The 17,079-nt window shown below is 45.8% G+C and overlaps 1 protein-coding gene across 22 annotated transcripts in view; it reads left to right on the plus strand.

Annotated features, from left to right (window-relative positions):
• Positions 1-17,079, plus strand: part of LOC310875778 (receptor-type tyrosine-protein phosphatase delta) — a 337,144-nt gene that overhangs the window by 174,557 nt on the left and 145,508 nt on the right. For all 22 annotated transcript variants that reach the window (XM_083789123.1, XM_083789126.1, XM_083789140.1 and 19 more), the window contains one exon: positions 14,870-15,049. In XM_083789123.1, the coding sequence (XP_083645249.1) occupies positions 14,953-15,049 (97 nt within the window). In that variant the 5' untranslated portion in view covers positions 14,870-14,952. The remainder of the gene's footprint in view (positions 1-14,869; positions 15,050-17,079) is intronic.

Raw genomic sequence — 17,079 nt, forward strand, 5'->3', positions numbered from 1 at the left:
TACCCGGGGAGGAATCATCGGTCACAGCGGTGGTGCTCGCTGTCCGCGAGAGGTGCGGAGCCGACGGTGAGCACCACCGTTGCCGAGATTTCTAGGAAAAATAATCTTGCCAACGGTGCCTCGCCGTCGCTATGATGATAGATCATCACAGCGATTTTGATCATTACAATGAATAAACGTGGACGAAGTTGTTGAAATATGTTGTGGTGGCACTATGACATGCACAGATAACAAATAAAAGACAATTTGCGTTGAGGGCCAGTGAGCCACTTCCTAATTTGCGTGCGGGAATTCAGAGCATCTCAAGAGGCTTGCTAGTGACCACGGGACCCGTGTAACTCAATTTCATTGTAACTAAGATATTCAATAGAAATTCATACATTTTTAATGCCACATAAAAGCCATTATGTAGTGGTGGGGGTGGTGGGCAGCAACAACAACCCAAACCTGAAGTGACATGGCTCGATGGGAGGGAACCAGGGTGGTGCAACAACTGTCTGTGTACAAACACTGAATGTTGTCTATATCTCCTTTAAACACTTTTAAACCCATTTTTCAGTTACATTTTTGTTCGTACTGCACTTTGCCTTTGTAGGGCAGCGTAGCCTCCCTATTCTGGTACAAACGTTCGAGGAAATAATATTATAAATCTATAAGGAAATCTATAAGCTCGCAACACATGAGATTGTAATTGGATTTCATCAAAGACATTTAGGATAAAATGAAAACTAGTGGGGCTAGTTAGTAGTGTTCTGTGGATCTCTGGTCAACTATGTATATGGTTTAATTGGTTTTAAAGCCGTCTCAGTTCATGGTCCTCGAGCTGTAATAAGCGAATGCATAAACACAGGGATTTGGCTGTCATGTGCCATCTGTGTTGGACAGTTGTGCCATGGCACTGCAGTGGAATCACTCGCCACCAAAGATGAAACGATTTTGGCACAGACATAATGGAAGCCACCATCAATGTGCCTGGGTGTGCAGCTCTTTATCCGTGCCGTCATGAATGTTCAGGAGATGTTAAGGACCGCACAGATGGAAGCAGCTTTTGATGCGACAGTATAAAATAACCACCAGAAGAATCCTGTCTGACAGTCTGTTTCGAGCATTACGTCTGGTAATTGTGTGATCTTCGTTCACAAGAGACAGATTAAAGATACATGTCCGTGTGAACTACTGTCATGGCACACTCATTTTCCACTCAGTCCTAGCTCTGAAAGATGAACAAACTTGATGCTGACAAACCAAAGGAAAAGAGACAGGATGAAAGTGACATCTGATGAGGCTAGCACTGTTGCCTATCAGTGGATCAAACTAATTATCAGCCATTGGTCAGCCTCCCAGTGAGGAGGAAATATTTGCATTGCGTCTTTTACCATGTATGCACTGCAGCGTCCCATACTATTATAGTCTCAAATTATTCAATTTGTACAGAGTTATAACTGTTTAGCTTTGACACAACTGCATGTACATGGAAGTTGGAAGGAGTTTGGAGCTACTTTCACACACTCAAAATAGAATTTACATTGCACAAGTTCATCTTTCCAAACTAATTTATGGGGGTGAATGCTGAGTTACAGTGGCAGTAAGTTACTGCCAGTAACAATGGCTTTTATAACCTAAAACAACAGCAGGAAGCTGAGAGGCAATGCAACAAAGTGCTCATTGAATCTTTTGAATACAGAGAGTGAAAAAGTAATTACTTTTCTTGTGTCTATGCTTGACAGCAACAAAGCATATCCTCTATGTCTATGCCAACACAAATCGAGTGAATATATCAAAGTTATACACAATCTTGTATTTGTATGTCAAAAACTAAAATGCCATCAGAATATATAAATAAAAAGTAGAAGAAAATGACTAATATTTGCTGTCCATTGAGGACAGGAAAAATGACAGCAGTCTTAAATTGTACCTCTTCATAATATAATGTGTTAGTTTGTATGCTTATGGAGTAGTCTCTCTGTAGTAGTCTGCTGTAGTCACAATGTTTACTCCTGACTTTCAATCCACCATGTCTAAAGGTTAACAAGTGCTACTTTGTGGAGATAACGAGGATCTGCTAAACAGTGATGTAAATAAACACCCAAGGACTGTTTGTCTCTACAAATAGACCTTCGTGTAATCAAGGCAAGCCCCTGCCATTCAAGGTTATTGTTTGCTGCTAGTCCAAAATTCATGTGCACGGGCTATGCACATTATGTTCATTATGCCTGCACGTGCATACACGCACACAGGCAGGCAGGTACGCACTACGCACGCAGGCAGGCAGGCAGGCAGGTACGCACGCAGGCAGGCACGCACGCACGCACACGCACACACACACATCACTTTCCCTGTAGTACCCTCCTTGGCAGAATCTCAGTGCCAGTCTTTTAATGAATCACTCAATTAGGATCTTTATAAATGTGTGATTATGCGGTGCCTAATCCCCACAGCTCCTGGGCCCGATCTCATTTAGATGATACTTCGACAGACAGGCTGCAGGATGCAGGTTGGTTTGGACGGAGGAGCTTCAGGATGGCTAGGAGCCATTAGAAGCCCTTGAGGTGTCATCCATGCAGTCCTGTTAACGATAAAGGAAGGCCAGGCAGTCAGTCAGCACAGGATCCCACTGAGGCCTGTTGGCAGCGTCTTAATCATGTTTGTGATTGGACGTCAGGGAGGGGAATCGTGTAGGTGGTCTGATTGGAACTCGTATAGAGGGGAATTGTGTCTGTGTTTTGTTTAAGATGGTTGGAAAGCCTGTTCATCCAATCTGTTTATATATGCTTGTTAATATTCAATGACTTTGTGAAAATTGCATGTGAAATAAGGGAGAGAGACAGAACACAATTACTTTAAAATGTCATAATGTGCATTTTCTCTTACTTTGATTTGTGCTACTGGCGTGTGCTTGGGTTTGAAGGCGGCATTGGATTTGAATTTCAATCTCCAGACCAGTGTAGAACAAAAGGACATATTCAGTCATCCGTTCGGCAACATAATAAAATGTCTTGTTCGATTGCCGCTATATACCATCTTAGACAGGGCACTGTGCTTGTTTTGTTGCTAATGTTGCAAAAGGCGAGTATTTGTCTTGGTGAAGTGACAAAGAGGGAATTGTGGCTCTCGCCGTGGGCTGAACCATTGCTTTCCCTTGACTGAGTTGCACTTGCTGCCTCCGCTACTCCTTCACCAGAACTATAGCTTAGGCTCTGCCAAAGTGACGTCCAAAAGCTCCACAAATATTTAGCTTTCTCAGCCCTATTAAACAACAAAAACCGACTTCAAAGTACATGCTGAACTTCTGGTAAAACCTTTTCAACTGCCGAAATATTGAAAGAGCTTTGTGGAGTAGTTCTGCTCATCTGTACCTAGGGCTGTCCTTTGACCGTCTTACTGGGATTTAGATCGAGGACGAGGAACAACACAATTTCACCTCTGTCTGCGTGTTCAGCAAAAACATCTCATATCTGTGATAATATTTTGTGTACTGTTGCCCTCTCTGTCGGCAGTGTTGTATTTACATACAGAAAGCTTTGATAATCTACTGTTTTCTAATTCCGTCTTCTGTCTTCTCTCGGTTGTTGATTTAGGATTTCTTATTAAATCTGAGTCATGGCAAAAACATCTCCCCCAGAATATAAAAAAGAAACCTGGAATCAATGTGCTCACGAAGTCCCATTCTGACAGTTTTCTGTATGTTTATTCCATATAAGAATAATAATAATAAGGTGAATAATAATCATCATAATCATAATAATCATAATTTATATATTTAAATCATATAAAAAGACAGTATTGCTATTTGCAATTATATTTTGATTAGTACATTTATGTTTAGCGTCATGGCTCGATCTCCCTGTCCATCCATGCACACACTCTGCATGGCATGACAAAGACGGGGAGAGCAGCGAGCAGGCAGTGAAAACTGACATCATAAAATTACGTTGATAAAATCAGACAAGCATAAAAGGAGGAGCCGGGTGGAGGTGGGTTTAATGAAAAAGCTAGTGGGTGGGCATGCAGATGTGCTGACTGGGACAGGCAAGATGAAGCTGTTTTTAAAGGTCGCTTCATAACATGAAAGGCCAATGATGAATGAACACTGGGTGTCAGCGGAGGGGTGCTTGGCACAAATCGGCAGTGTTGCCAGGTCTGCTTAGTACAAGCCACTTTGGGCTTGTTTTTCTGTAAAGTCTTTTGTAAATAAATGTTGGTAGTTGCTGTTGTGTTTTTGGGGCTATAGTTATGGTTGTATAGTATAGTTGCTTACTGTATGTTGGGCTTGCTTCCTAAATGATGTTTAAACCAGTGGTTCTAAAATATTTGGAAGGATGCCAAAATGAATATGATATTATCCAAGGACCTATTTTCAAATAGCCGATGTATATAGGTTTAGTGCTCATGTGGCCTATAATAGTTCCTTCTTATGCTTATCTCTCTTGCAAAATCTGGCAACACTGCAAATCAGCTGACCTCATGCAATTTACAATTTAGGCATTTAGCAGACGCTCTTAATCCAGAGCGATTTACAGTAAGCATGAACAAAAAACATGGTAATGCATCAAATACATAAAAAAATTGTCATCGTGAATCATACGTAAGCTTAAGAACCTAACAGTGGAATATCTAATGCAAGTGTATACCCTATAGAGTGTTATGTCTACATAAAGTGCTGTTTAAATTACATAAGTTGAGCATTTGCATACTCCTGTAGGAGGTCGAGGCTAGGGCAAGTACTGTACCGCGCAAGTGCTATGGGCTAAGATGGAGTCTGAAGAGAGACTGCATGGGGGCTATATAGTGTGGCTTGACTGTCATGATCTGTCTCTTAACTAACGCTACACTGTAGATTATATGAGCCTGACAAATCACTCATCTCATAGGTTGTGTGAAGGTGTTGATAGATCCTTGTGCAACAAAGTGACATTTTCACCATGTTGATTCTGTGTATCATCAGATATCTGGAGATCAAGTGCCTATGAAGCAGAGGGGGGCGAGCAGCACTTAAGAAATCAGTACAGATCGATGATAACACCCTGGTGTGCGTGTGCGTGCGTGTGTGCGTGCGTGCGTGTGTGCCTACTCGTGGGAGGCGTAAACATTCGCCACACTGCCTCAGGTACACGACGATAGCGCACATTGTGTTGGGTTAATTGCCACAGCATGCTACAGCAACTGTTATGTAGCGTCAGTGTTTTAGTTCAGGCAAAATTTGCATTTAGCTAATGGGAAAACACTTGGCGTTTTTAATTATTGTCCCGTTCAGTGTACCACTGTAGCACGCAACGCCCCTAAGCATCCCTTCTACACACTACACGTCAGCCTAAGTAGCAACATTTCCATACCAAATGGCTCAGCGATATGCCGTCACAAACCAAGCACTTGTTTGGAAGAGGACGAGGGCCAATTTTGCCATAATGCATTATTAGAGGGTCTGGTTTTATGAAGGCCTGCGCTGTGTAAGTGTTGTATTTTTCAGTGGCGGCTTTCAATGGCAGCTCTGTTCCGTTGACGTCTGCCATGTGTCTGCAAGTGGCAGCTAGCATGCTGTGTTGTCTATTCGGGTTAGCGCTCACGGTCTGAACGCTAGGCGCTTTCCATATGAGCTCAGACTGGACTCTGTCTGTCTGACTGTCTCACTCACTCCTTCTTTTCTCTCTCTCTCTCTCTCTCTCCCACTCCTGCCCACGTCCTGCTTTTATTCCCTCGTCTTTCTTCTTCTTTTTCGTATGCTATCTCTCTCGCACGCTCCGAATCATCGGAAGTGAGATTATTCATCCTCCCACAAACCGTGCCTATATGTTGGTGTGTGCGAGTGTGTGCGCGTATGGGTCAATGCAAGAGTGTACATATTATTTTTGCGAGCATGAGCAATTGATCGTCGTGTGTATGCGTGGGACCAGAGCGGATCTGGACACTCCGGCCCATGTTTTCCAATCCACCCTTCCTTCTTCGGTCGTTTTGTTTCCCCTTCAGGAAACAACACCTTCAGTTTGTGAGCACATCCCTCGGGCCATCATCCTCTTATTCTCTCTGTCTGTCTCTCTCTCTCTCTCGCTCTCTCTCTCTCTCTCTCTCACGTACGGTTACAAACGCAGGCAGAGCATGAAACGGCAGCGTTCAGTGCATTCCCTCACTCATTCCTCTTTTCTTCCCCCTCATCTCTCGCCGTATCCATCCATCCATCCATCCATCCCCCTGCCTCAGCCTTTATTCCAGACCTTCTTCCCTCTCTATATTGCCTCTCTCCACTTCATCACTCTCCTTATCCTTTCTATTTCAGTCATCCCCAGCCACCTCTTTCCCTTTGCCAACCCACCCCCCACCCCCCCTTATTATTTTCCTGCTTCATAATATGTAACATGATTTAGCCCTCCCCTGCTCATGCGGCGTAAATTTAATCCCAAGCCATTCCAAGTTGGCTGCTGCTGCTGAGTCTAACGTTTTCCCTTTTCTTCTCTCTCTTTTTTTATTTTCTTCCTGTCCACCGCCCACATACTGTCACGCTCCCTCGCCCCGCCCAAACACAATAGACACTCAACCCCAGGTTTGCATGAGAACGAGTCGCGGCTCGTGCACCGGCTAACAAAGGGGAAACAAATGAGGGTCACGCGGCGTGCGTATGACCAGTATGGCGGTCAGTTTACCCAGAGGCTAGTTGCACTTGGCCTTGCTGTGTATCTGGTGTCCATTAGAAAGGCATTAGGGCTGTCCATTAGGATTCAATAAGACCTGTGTTTACCAATGTCACCGGGGTCAAAGTGGGGAATCCAAGTGTGCGTGTGTGTGCGTGTGTGTGTGCGCGCGCGCCTGTGTGTTTTTCTGCACCCTGCCACAACTCCCCAGTGTCCCTGAAGCTTACCTGATAGCTAAGTAACCTTGTGCGTGCGTGCGTGCGTGCATGCATGTGTGCGTGCGTGCGTGCGTGCGCTGCATCCCCCTGCATGGTGTGTACAGTATGTGGGGTGGGGGGGACTCAGGGGGACTCACAGGGATCATCAGTCACCAGTCTGCAGGTCAGGGTCCCGTTCTGTGGGGACCATCCATCTGAGGCCAACCAACAGCTGCTGGGAGAATGAGCCAAGGGAGTAAAGAGAGGGAGTATGGGTGTCTCTTGAATTGTTTTTACATTTAGTTTTAGTCACCTGGAATGTTTTAGTGTTATCCTAAGATTTTAGTTGACTAAATCTAGTCATTTAGTTGACTAAAATGTATTTTGGCGGGCCTCGATGCCGTCGCAATGACTGATTTTACACTTGAAAATAGCCGATCTACAAGCTCACAACGCGTCGCAGCGCGTCCATGCCAGACATGGTATGGACGGTGGGAATGGTAGGTACTAGGTATGGGGAGAGGGGGGGGGGGGGATGGGGTAGAGACATGGTATGGACGATGGGAAGGGTAGACCGAAAGTCAAGGGGAGACCTTAGAGCAAACATGGAGCAGCTAAAGGAGGACGTTTTGTGAGCTGGTGGTGTTACACGGTCATGGTATTGACCAAACGGTATGCAGCGTGTACACTATAGGTCAGGCTGTGTGGGTTGAATTCACATGGGGACACTATAGTTTGCTCCACGGCGCACCCGGCTGCTGAGGCAACTCATTCTAAACGGGGAGACCCATGGCCTCAGGTTTTCTCATGCTGAAGAGAGAAACCTTTGTGTGTGTGTGTGTGTGTGTGTGTGTGTGTGTGTGTGTGTGTGTGTGTGTGTGTGTGTGTGTGTGTGTGTGTGTGTGTGTGTGTGTGTGTGTGTGTGTGTGCGTGTGCGTGCGCGTGCGTGTGCGTGTGTGAATGGATTTGTTCAGATTCGTCCAGGTGTGCGCTTTGAATTTGGTTGAAACTGAAAGGTATCCATCCAAAGGGCTCTACCTGGTTTCAATCATTGGTCATTGTTTTTATTTAAATGAGTAATGACATTGACATTGTCCTGACCTTTCAAATCGCAGGTCTTGAAAGACCCATGTTTTTTTTCTGCCTGTCAAAGTAGAGTGGCGTTGACATTTCACAGTGTCCCCAGCAATAACACAACATTTAGATCACTATCGCAGTCGCTTCCTTGTTCCACGGCCGCAGCAGGTGCTTCTAAACCAATTACGAGACAGAGAAATGTCACCAGACCCAATTAGCTTCTCGCTGTGTGTTCCATGACGGGGGTTTCATTCACAAGAGGACACAGGGAAAGACAAGACATTAGCGGCAGCATTATCAACAATTCCTCCCCCCCGTCAACAGTTTGCGGCGGCCCACAGAGGCGTTAGCTTGGGCTGGGATGAGCATCCGAAGGGATGGTTTATGACCGTGGGAGGCTTGTTGGAGTGAGGTCTGGGGAAGAGAGTGAGAGGGAAGGAGAGAGGGGGGAGAGTAAATAAGTAGAGCAAATAAACCCATCTGAGCTGCGGTTGTCAGGGTCTTTCATGTGGAGGCTGCACTTGAGGGCATAGCTTAGCTTAGCTTGAGGGATGTTATTACACATGCTGGCTGATCGAGAGCGATGCGTGAGAAACAGTCCCGTCACAAGTCTTAAATCACCGCCGTCCCGGGGAGAAGAGGTAGCTGGCGTTGGCGGGGATTGGGGGGGGCAGATGGAGTGGATGAGATGGGACGGGACAGGGCGGGGGGGGGGGGGGATGGGGTGGAAGGAAGAAAGACGACGCATCAGAGAGGGGGGGAGACTGAGTGATTAAACCAGAAGCGCCTGCCTTGTCTCCTAGATGCTGTGAAGTCGAATGGAGACGAAGGTTGGAGAGAGACTGAAAGAGCATGACTTGGTTGGACAGAGAGCAATAAAAGGAGGAGAGAACAGGAACAGAAGATGGGGTATTAAAGCCAGAGGTTTGGGGATGAGACAAAAGAAAGAATGAAAATACCATTTTGTCCACTTACATGGACTCAACTCTATACAAGCTTTCCCTAAAATGACTGTAGTTGAAATAGGAATTGTGGGGGAAAGCAGGGAAGCAGTATCGTTAGCATTACCTTGAACTATTGCATTGTTTTGTGTGCTCCTATGCAGAAGGTTTGACATTGCTATGATGACCAGCTACACAGAGAAGGTACTATATATGTGCAGTAGAAATCAAAGGAAAACTGATTTGAGCAAAGTGGGTACTGGCGTGGAACCGTGCAGTGTGCAAGACACACCTCGACTTAATCCACACACTTTTTCTCAGCAGGGGTAGAAGGGGGAGGGGAGGTTGGCTGCGCGGTATTCCCACTTCCCAGCGAGGAAATATGTCATAACTTAACTCGAATCACATGACATGTTTAAATAACCCTGGAAGCAACCTCCAAGTTCAGCACGAATGCCTTAATCAGACAGCAGTTCATTTTGCTCTATTAATGCAGTTTCTCCGTGCTTGTAGACAGGAGGTGAAATGCACAAAGAGGGATGGGTGTACCGGGCCCTCTTTAGAATTGCCCTTTGACCTTGCGGATGATATCTGGGGGTGGGCATGGCTGCGATGCTACAGAGCTTTTTTAAGTGGTACTGAGCCCTCGGGCGCTTGACTCTTCATCTTGATCCGTCTCTCTCTCTCTCTCTCGGGATCTGGAGAAAGTACAAAAAAAAAGAGGAAAAAGAGATATGGCAAAGATCGTTTCAGTGCTGCGGTGTACCTCGTATTCTCACTTCTGTAAAACCTGCATGGGATCACATTAGGGTTTTATTTTTGTGGTAGGTGTAATGCTTGCTTTATTTATCTCTTCTGGCCTACAGGGAAATAGAGTGTGGTGCATCGTAAAAAAAAGGAGAGAAGACAACAAATCTTCTCATTTGTCGTGCCCGGTCGGGTGTGATACAAGATAGCGGTGATAAATAACGCGGTACAACACTATCAGACGATCCTTGTCAAAATTCCTATCCAAATTGATACGTTGGCTATGTACGACAAAGCTTTGTCCCTTTTTTATGTTGTCAGAAGAGAACCGTTATAAATAGATTTGCTTGTTTTTTGTGGGTATAGTTTGGCATTAGGGGATAATACAACCAGGCCAACCATTTCCTTTTAAGTCTATTATTTTATTTTAATTTGTTTCAGTTTGTTGGATGTGGAATTGTGCATGAGACTGACAATAAAACTACATTAAAGCTAAAGGAACTGGTCACATTGAAATTAGTCAGCTTTGCACGAAGGATGAGCTGAATGAGGTCCAAAAGGCTCTGCTCCATCCCATGTTGAATTTGTTAGGGTTGGCAGCATCAATCGCATTCTTGTGTCAGCATTTGTTTCCCATTGGTTTTGTAAGTGGTCTGCCAGAGTATGTGGGATGTAGACATGATTGGCTACTGTAAAACCATATGGCATGAAATAAGAGCAGGCTGATGATTTTGAGGTGAGGGGGGGACTAGCTGCAGATTTACTCTTTATTCCCGTGACAAAACATAATTTCACTGCAATATGATCTGAAAAGCCGCTAAAAAGAGGCAGCATCCTTTTGTTTTTTAGCCGTGAGTCATCCGTGCTCAAAATGGTCTCTGGATACACAGCACATTACCAAAGCACACATGGAGCATATACTTGTATGAAAACAGAGGACAGACCAGCCATTTTGCAGCATATTAACCTCCCCTTCCCTCTCTTTTCACAGTTATGATAAGGATCAGGCGGAACAGAGAGAAAGAGCTCAACAGCCCCCCTCCTTTCTTTTCTTCTTTTTTTCTTGCCACACTGCTCCCCCTCTTTTTCTAATTAACATTGTGCATGTTGTCAGGCTTTGTTTAATAATGCATGATTGCTATCAGCAGCAAAGCCCTGTGAATGAAGCGCCACTGAATGGGAATGCAATAATACCACTGGTGGATTGGGAAGAGAGACAAGATTGTTTTTCTCTTTCTATCGTAATAAATGTTCAGCGGGAGGCATTGGTGCCACAACATGTGTGAAATTGAACAGACAAACCGAGCAAACGAGTAGCTATAGGCAGTGTCTCATGCACTAGCAAGCTCATTGATGCCATTGTTGGGTATATAGTCACCCTAATGCAATCATTCATTTAGAAAGAGAGGTACAGACAATTTGTGTTCACAGACCATGTGTGTGACATGTGAGATATATATATATATATGTTCTTCTAAATTAACCTGACTGTGTGTGCTGACCATTTTGAGCCTGCCTGCTTATGACGACAAGAATACCACACATCACATGCTTCTGGCAGACTCCTATCGTCTGCCATGGAAGATTGCCACCCTCTGCATAAGGAAAGGACGCAGTACTACCTCTCGTCATAAACAGACAGACTGATATGCTCCACATCGATGGCAATGTGCTGATCTACTTTTAGGGGTTAGGGTTATTAATATGAAGAATATTTGTCAGCTTGCTGCGCTCACATTTAGCCTCCACTCGTGTTTACATGCATGGCACAAACTCTGAGTCCCCTCACTGGTGCTTACACAACATGCAGATGGTTTTGTTTGCCTGTATCAGCGTGGGTGTGCGCGTGCGTGCGTGCGTGACTGAGCACACGCGCAAGCACGTGTGTGTGTGCGCATGCGTGCGCTTGTGTTAGTGTATAGCGAAGGGGAGGGCTGCTGAGTACCGTTTCTTACGTGCCTGCTAATGTCATGTCATTATGGAAATGTACACTCCATTAATTAACTCAGAGGCTGTGACATGGATTTTGGCAGGGAGGGTTGCAGATTCATGAAATTATCTGAGAAAGATGCTGGGCCCCACCTGTATACAGATTCAATTGCTGGCCTTATGCCTCATATTCCATTTCACTGTCCAGATTATTCTGATCAAATGCACAGTACTGTACAAACACTGCACTACACAAATTCTGCCTAATGAGCTCAAACTGGTACATGTGTGAGTTTGTGTGTATGCTCAGGGTTCTTTTTGTGTGTAAGGCAGCCAATGCATGTGTGTGTGTGTGTGTGTGTGTGTGTGTGTGTGTGTGTGTGTGTGTGTGTGTGTGTGTGTGTGTGTGTGTGTGTGTGTGTGTGTGTGTGTGTGTGTGTGTGTGTGTGTGTGTGTGTGTGTGTGTGTGTGTGTGTGTGTGTGTGTGTGTGTGTGTGTGTGGATGCGTCGGTTGAGATTGCCTCAAATTGATTCCCTTCGCCACGCGTCCCCCGCTCATGCTTTCTGCAAGGCCTGCAGCGATTGGAGACAGGTAGTCCTGTCTATCTCCCCGTGACACAAATCGAGTGTGACAGGTGTGCTATCTCCTCGTCTTTTCTGCCATTTTCAGCCCACGGAAATAAAAGAGGGAGGGCAAATTCGTAAGAATGATTGGTAACAGGGAAATGAGCTATACTTTGTAATTGCCTGCCTCTGATTGGGCCTATACTTGCTATTTTATTTGTTCTTTGAAAGAGAGGGGGGGGTCAATTTGTTACAAATTAAGTTAATATCATTGGATTCCAGTCTAGCAGCTTGTGGGGTTAGTGTTTAAATGACAGATTTCAAGAATCAGATTGGCACAAAGAGTAGGCTACTAAAGGTCAAGTTCACCAGTCAGCTGTGTTGTTACAAACCGCATCCTATCAAGATACGTTAAGAAGAGTAGCTTGCAAGCTAACTATAACATTATGTCATCAAGCCTCATACGCCAGATTAGCAACCAGCTGTGAGTAGTTCACGCATAGCACTGGCTTTTAGGCTAAATGACAAATCCAGAGAGGTCAGTGACGCCGTGTCACACTGCACGAAGCCCCGACGGCTACTCAAGTTAAGTGCAAAAGACAACAGAGCCTTGCCGAGATGAAGTAGCAGGCCAGCTAGCCTGCTAACAAACCATATGTCATCAGTGCTCACACACTGGATTAGCTGCCAGCTGTGTTGTGAGCTGAAGAAGACTTGCACGGAGCATCCATCACTACAGATCAGGCTCCGGCTTAAGCAAATGGATGACAACGGATTGAGTTGGTCAGCAGCTAATACCAACTCACTGTGTCACATTGATCTTTTTGTATCCGCGTCGTGAAGGCCGGCTCGGCTAAAAAGCACAGGCGCTATAGGCTACTCTCACCCGACACTGGCATGTATATTTTGTGTGTTTTCTGACCAACATTATTTTGATAAATGAGGCCAGATGTCCACTGAAGCTAGCTCCAATCGCTCAGTGCATGTTTGTTGTACTGCATTTCATTTCACCCCTAATCCATTCAGAGGCAGTTCAGTCGGTGGGTTTTCAAACCTTTTGTAGCCATGCAAGGCATGCCAAAGATAAGATAGGATGAGGCATTTATTGATCTCGCAAGGGAAATCAGTCGCCAGAGGCAGCACAGCCAAGCATCACAGTCAAGATACAGATACTGTAGATACAGCAGGGTGAAGACATCTAGCCTGGAAAACAGACAAATCTGCACTCCCTCCAAAGTAGTGAGGGACCAATCAGGGTCCAGAATGCATATATGTGGCAGGTTTATCCCCAGAGCGATTTTTTTTTTTAAATTAAATGTGCTCTTTGGTAATGCATGTTTCGCACAGAGATATGACTATCTCTGACTATCTCTAACGCAGCGATATTAGTCAGGCCACACCAGTGGTCCCTGTATAGAGCGTCGCAGTCCCTCCCCCTTTCAGAACGACGAGTGGCCCAGGAAATGAATCGCAATGCATTTTTCCCATAGGCTTTTCTTAAAGTATTTCTTTAAAGACGGTTACGCCGCGGACAAAGCCAACTCGGATCGTGACAAATCATGACAATGAACACAATGTTTTGGGCCGATCAAATAATTTATAAGAAGAAAAACAAAACAAATAGTGTTGTCTCCTTTGGCTGCCTTTATTTTCTTCTTTCTAATGATTTGATCGGCCCAAAATATTGTGTTCATTGTCATGATTTGTCACGATCCGAGTTGGCTTTGTCCGCGGCGTAACCGTCTTTAAATGAATACTTTAAGAAAAGCCTATGGGAAAAATGCATTGTGATTCATTTCCTGGGCCACTCGTCGTTCTGAAAGGGGGTGGGACTGCAACGCTCTATAGGGAAACGAGGGTGCACAAAGTACTGATATACAGTAGTATAGGCTAAATGTAAAAAGAAAATACATTTTTTGTGTAGTTGTATTGCAATAGTGGCACACAAAACCACAGGCGTATGTTATTGAAGCTTGTGTTACTGATGGAATGCATCGTGTAATGTGTAGTTGTCTACGCCCAGTTTATCAACAAAATTTCTTGTGTAATAGTGTTAGGTCGTTTTTTGCTTATTGTTAGAACTTCTTCTTCTTCTTCTTCTTCTTCTAGTAGTAATTATTATTATTTATAAATTTCAGCATGGTTTTCAGGATGCTATGAAGCGAGTGGAGATGGCACCATATAAAGCGTTTCAGTGCACATGAAGCTTTCATCAGCCCTGACCCGAAGAGGTCTTTAAATGAACTACGCTACATTTAGTTTGTGCACGTGACCAATGATACACAGACCGTAGCCTACTCCTGTGTTGTCTGAGTCTTTCTTATGTCTGTGTGAGGTCCCTCTTTACACACGCACGCACGCACATACACACACACACACACACACGCACACGCACAGTCACACACGCACGCACAGCAATGTGTGAACTGACTATTCCGTTTAGAGAACTGTCATAGTACATAGCCTGCAAGCACATCAGCCTCTCCGCTTCCGCTGTCAAGCTGCAGCCGTACGTGTGTGTGTGCGCGCGCACGTGTGTGTGTGTGTGTGTGTGTGTGTGTGTGTGTGTGGGTATATCGGAAATGTGCGGAGATAGATAAAGCCCATGGAGCCAAACAGCTTTGTTTCATTCATTCCCTCTATGTTTTTCTCTCTCTCCCCTTCCTCCCTCCTTCCACCCCCCACCACCACCACCATGTCTCTCTCTCTCTCTCTCTCTCTCTCTCTCTCTCTCTCTCTCTCTCTCTCTCTCTCCCCCCTCCCTCTCTCCCTCTCTCTCCCTCCTGTTCAGGCTGTGAATACCCTGCATCTGAGAAATCAGACCAGACTGACTCACAGGGCACTGTGAGCCAGCGCCACCGAGGCTGCCAAAGCATGCTGGTGCCAAGCTGTCCCACCATGCACAGAGCCAGGCCCGGGCTGCTGCTGATCGTCCTGGGTCTGACGCTGCTGCTCCTCGCCGACGCCGAAAGTAAGTCTGAACGAACGCCCTGCTTGCTGGAGGACATGGAAGTTTGTGCTGCTGTGGAATCGAATTGTGTGCGTGTGTGTGCGCATGCACGTGTATGTGTGCATGTGGGGCGAAAACAGATCTATAAGCAGCGATCTCCCACATCGCACTGTATGTTTCTCGATCCCCCCAAAAAGAAAAAAGTCTCCGCACGCACGCACGCACGCCCGCCCGCACGCACACACACAACCACACGCAGTTATACACATAGGTTTCAATCTTGAAACCGATGATGAAAATCCATTGGAATTGAGTTACTTGACATCAGACACCTGCCCATTGATGTGTTACAGCAGTTTTCAGACCCCATTGAGTTCAATCCCTGCAACCACGAGTGCTCAGCCCCCTCACCTCCTGTACGCACCCCCCCTTCCCTCTTTTTTTTACACTAAGATCCATGATTCATTAACTCTCCAAGTCACACTGGGATGAACTCAAGTTTTATTGCCTTTGCACCAACAGAAATCCTCTCTGCACGGCTGAATATCTCTGAATAGAGGGATCATTCACCCAAGGTCATATAAGCAGAGAGCGGCGGCAAAGTGAAATTGATAGGCGGGGACTTTGTGACTTGGTGCTTGAGAAATGTTCCTTGCAATCTGTTCAAAATGTGTTTTATTTTGTCCTACGTTCCCCCATTTCCCCTGCATATGTTACCCAGCGGGAACGCGGCTGGAGAAATGTATTCCCCATTCATCCCGGGTTTTATGTGCGCCTCTTGGATTTATCGACACAATTTAATTACGAGATCTTCCCAAAACGGCGCTAATGGCCGATAAATGCTGCCGTTCAGGTGGTTGTTTAGGGAGCCATCTTCCCCAGAAAGATAGTCTTCCATGCAGTGACGCAACATTTGCATAATAACAGTTGGTTTAAGCAAACAAAGAGGAAAATTTTGCGCAGAAACAGACGGCTTGCTCCCCCCACCCAAAAAAAGAGAAGAAAAGGTTCTTCCAGGCAGGCGTCTACCATGATGACAAATGTGTGTATCCAGACATTCCACAGCTGAATTTGAGCTCAGATGTAACCGAGACCCAGACAAATGCAGTCCCCCACCTCCCCAACCAAACCCCCGCACCACTCCACCATCAGCTACCCTGAATCCTGACGCCTATGTGGCTTCTCACCCATCCACCCCAACACTCACCTTGTGGTCCACAGCCCTGTGGCTGTTGCAGCTGTTGACCCCCCCCCCCCCCCCCCCCCCAACACACACACACACACACACAAACTCAAAACAAACTCACCGCGAGGCTGTCACAGTGGTGGTCCAATAATGACTGAGGAGGGGCTGTGAGTGGATTGCAGCTAGAGGTTACGAGGAGGAGACATGTCACGTCGCGTCTGCGAGAGATTATGCTGCCGATACGGAGGGCCAGTTAATAGCTATAGAGGCATTTAGGGGAGGGCAGCACACACGTCAGCCTGGGGTTAGGATCAGCATTTTGCCATTTGCTCCCATTTTTTTGCGTTTGTTTCTAAAGTGTAGTTTCTTATTTGTGCTTGTTCTCAAATGTTTTATTATTGTTTAAACCAGTGGTTGTCAAACGTCTTCATGTCAAGAACTCCCAAATTAATATGTATTTGTCTACGGACCACCATCTGAAATTATAATTTGTGCCAGTGATATAGACAACCTAAAATATTGGACAGGGAGGTCACGCCATTACTGGACTGGACTGTTTTACTGACCTGCACCTTTTGTCTTCTTCCTTCCAACCGCCTGCCAGCACGGCCTCGGCAGCTCCTCCATTTCCTCCAGTGTGCATCATCTGCATACATGTGCGTAAACAGCCCAGTCGCCCCGGGGCTCCGTCCGCCATCTGCGGCGTGCACAAGAAAGACCTCCGCGTTGTTTTAGTTTGCTCCAGACTCACCCTCAGTTCCCTGTCCTGCATGAAAAACCTACTGAGTTATCAACAGGGGGGTGGCTGGGGGGGTTAGCTGGCCTCTGTTGGTTCCCTTAATGTGCGTGCGTGCGTGCGTGCGTG

This window comes from Protomyctophum parallelum (genome assembly GCF_964188405.1).
Source record: "Protomyctophum parallelum genome assembly, chromosome: 18".
In the NCBI taxonomy this organism is placed as follows: Eukaryota; Metazoa; Chordata; class Actinopteri; order Myctophiformes; family Myctophidae; genus Protomyctophum; species Protomyctophum parallelum.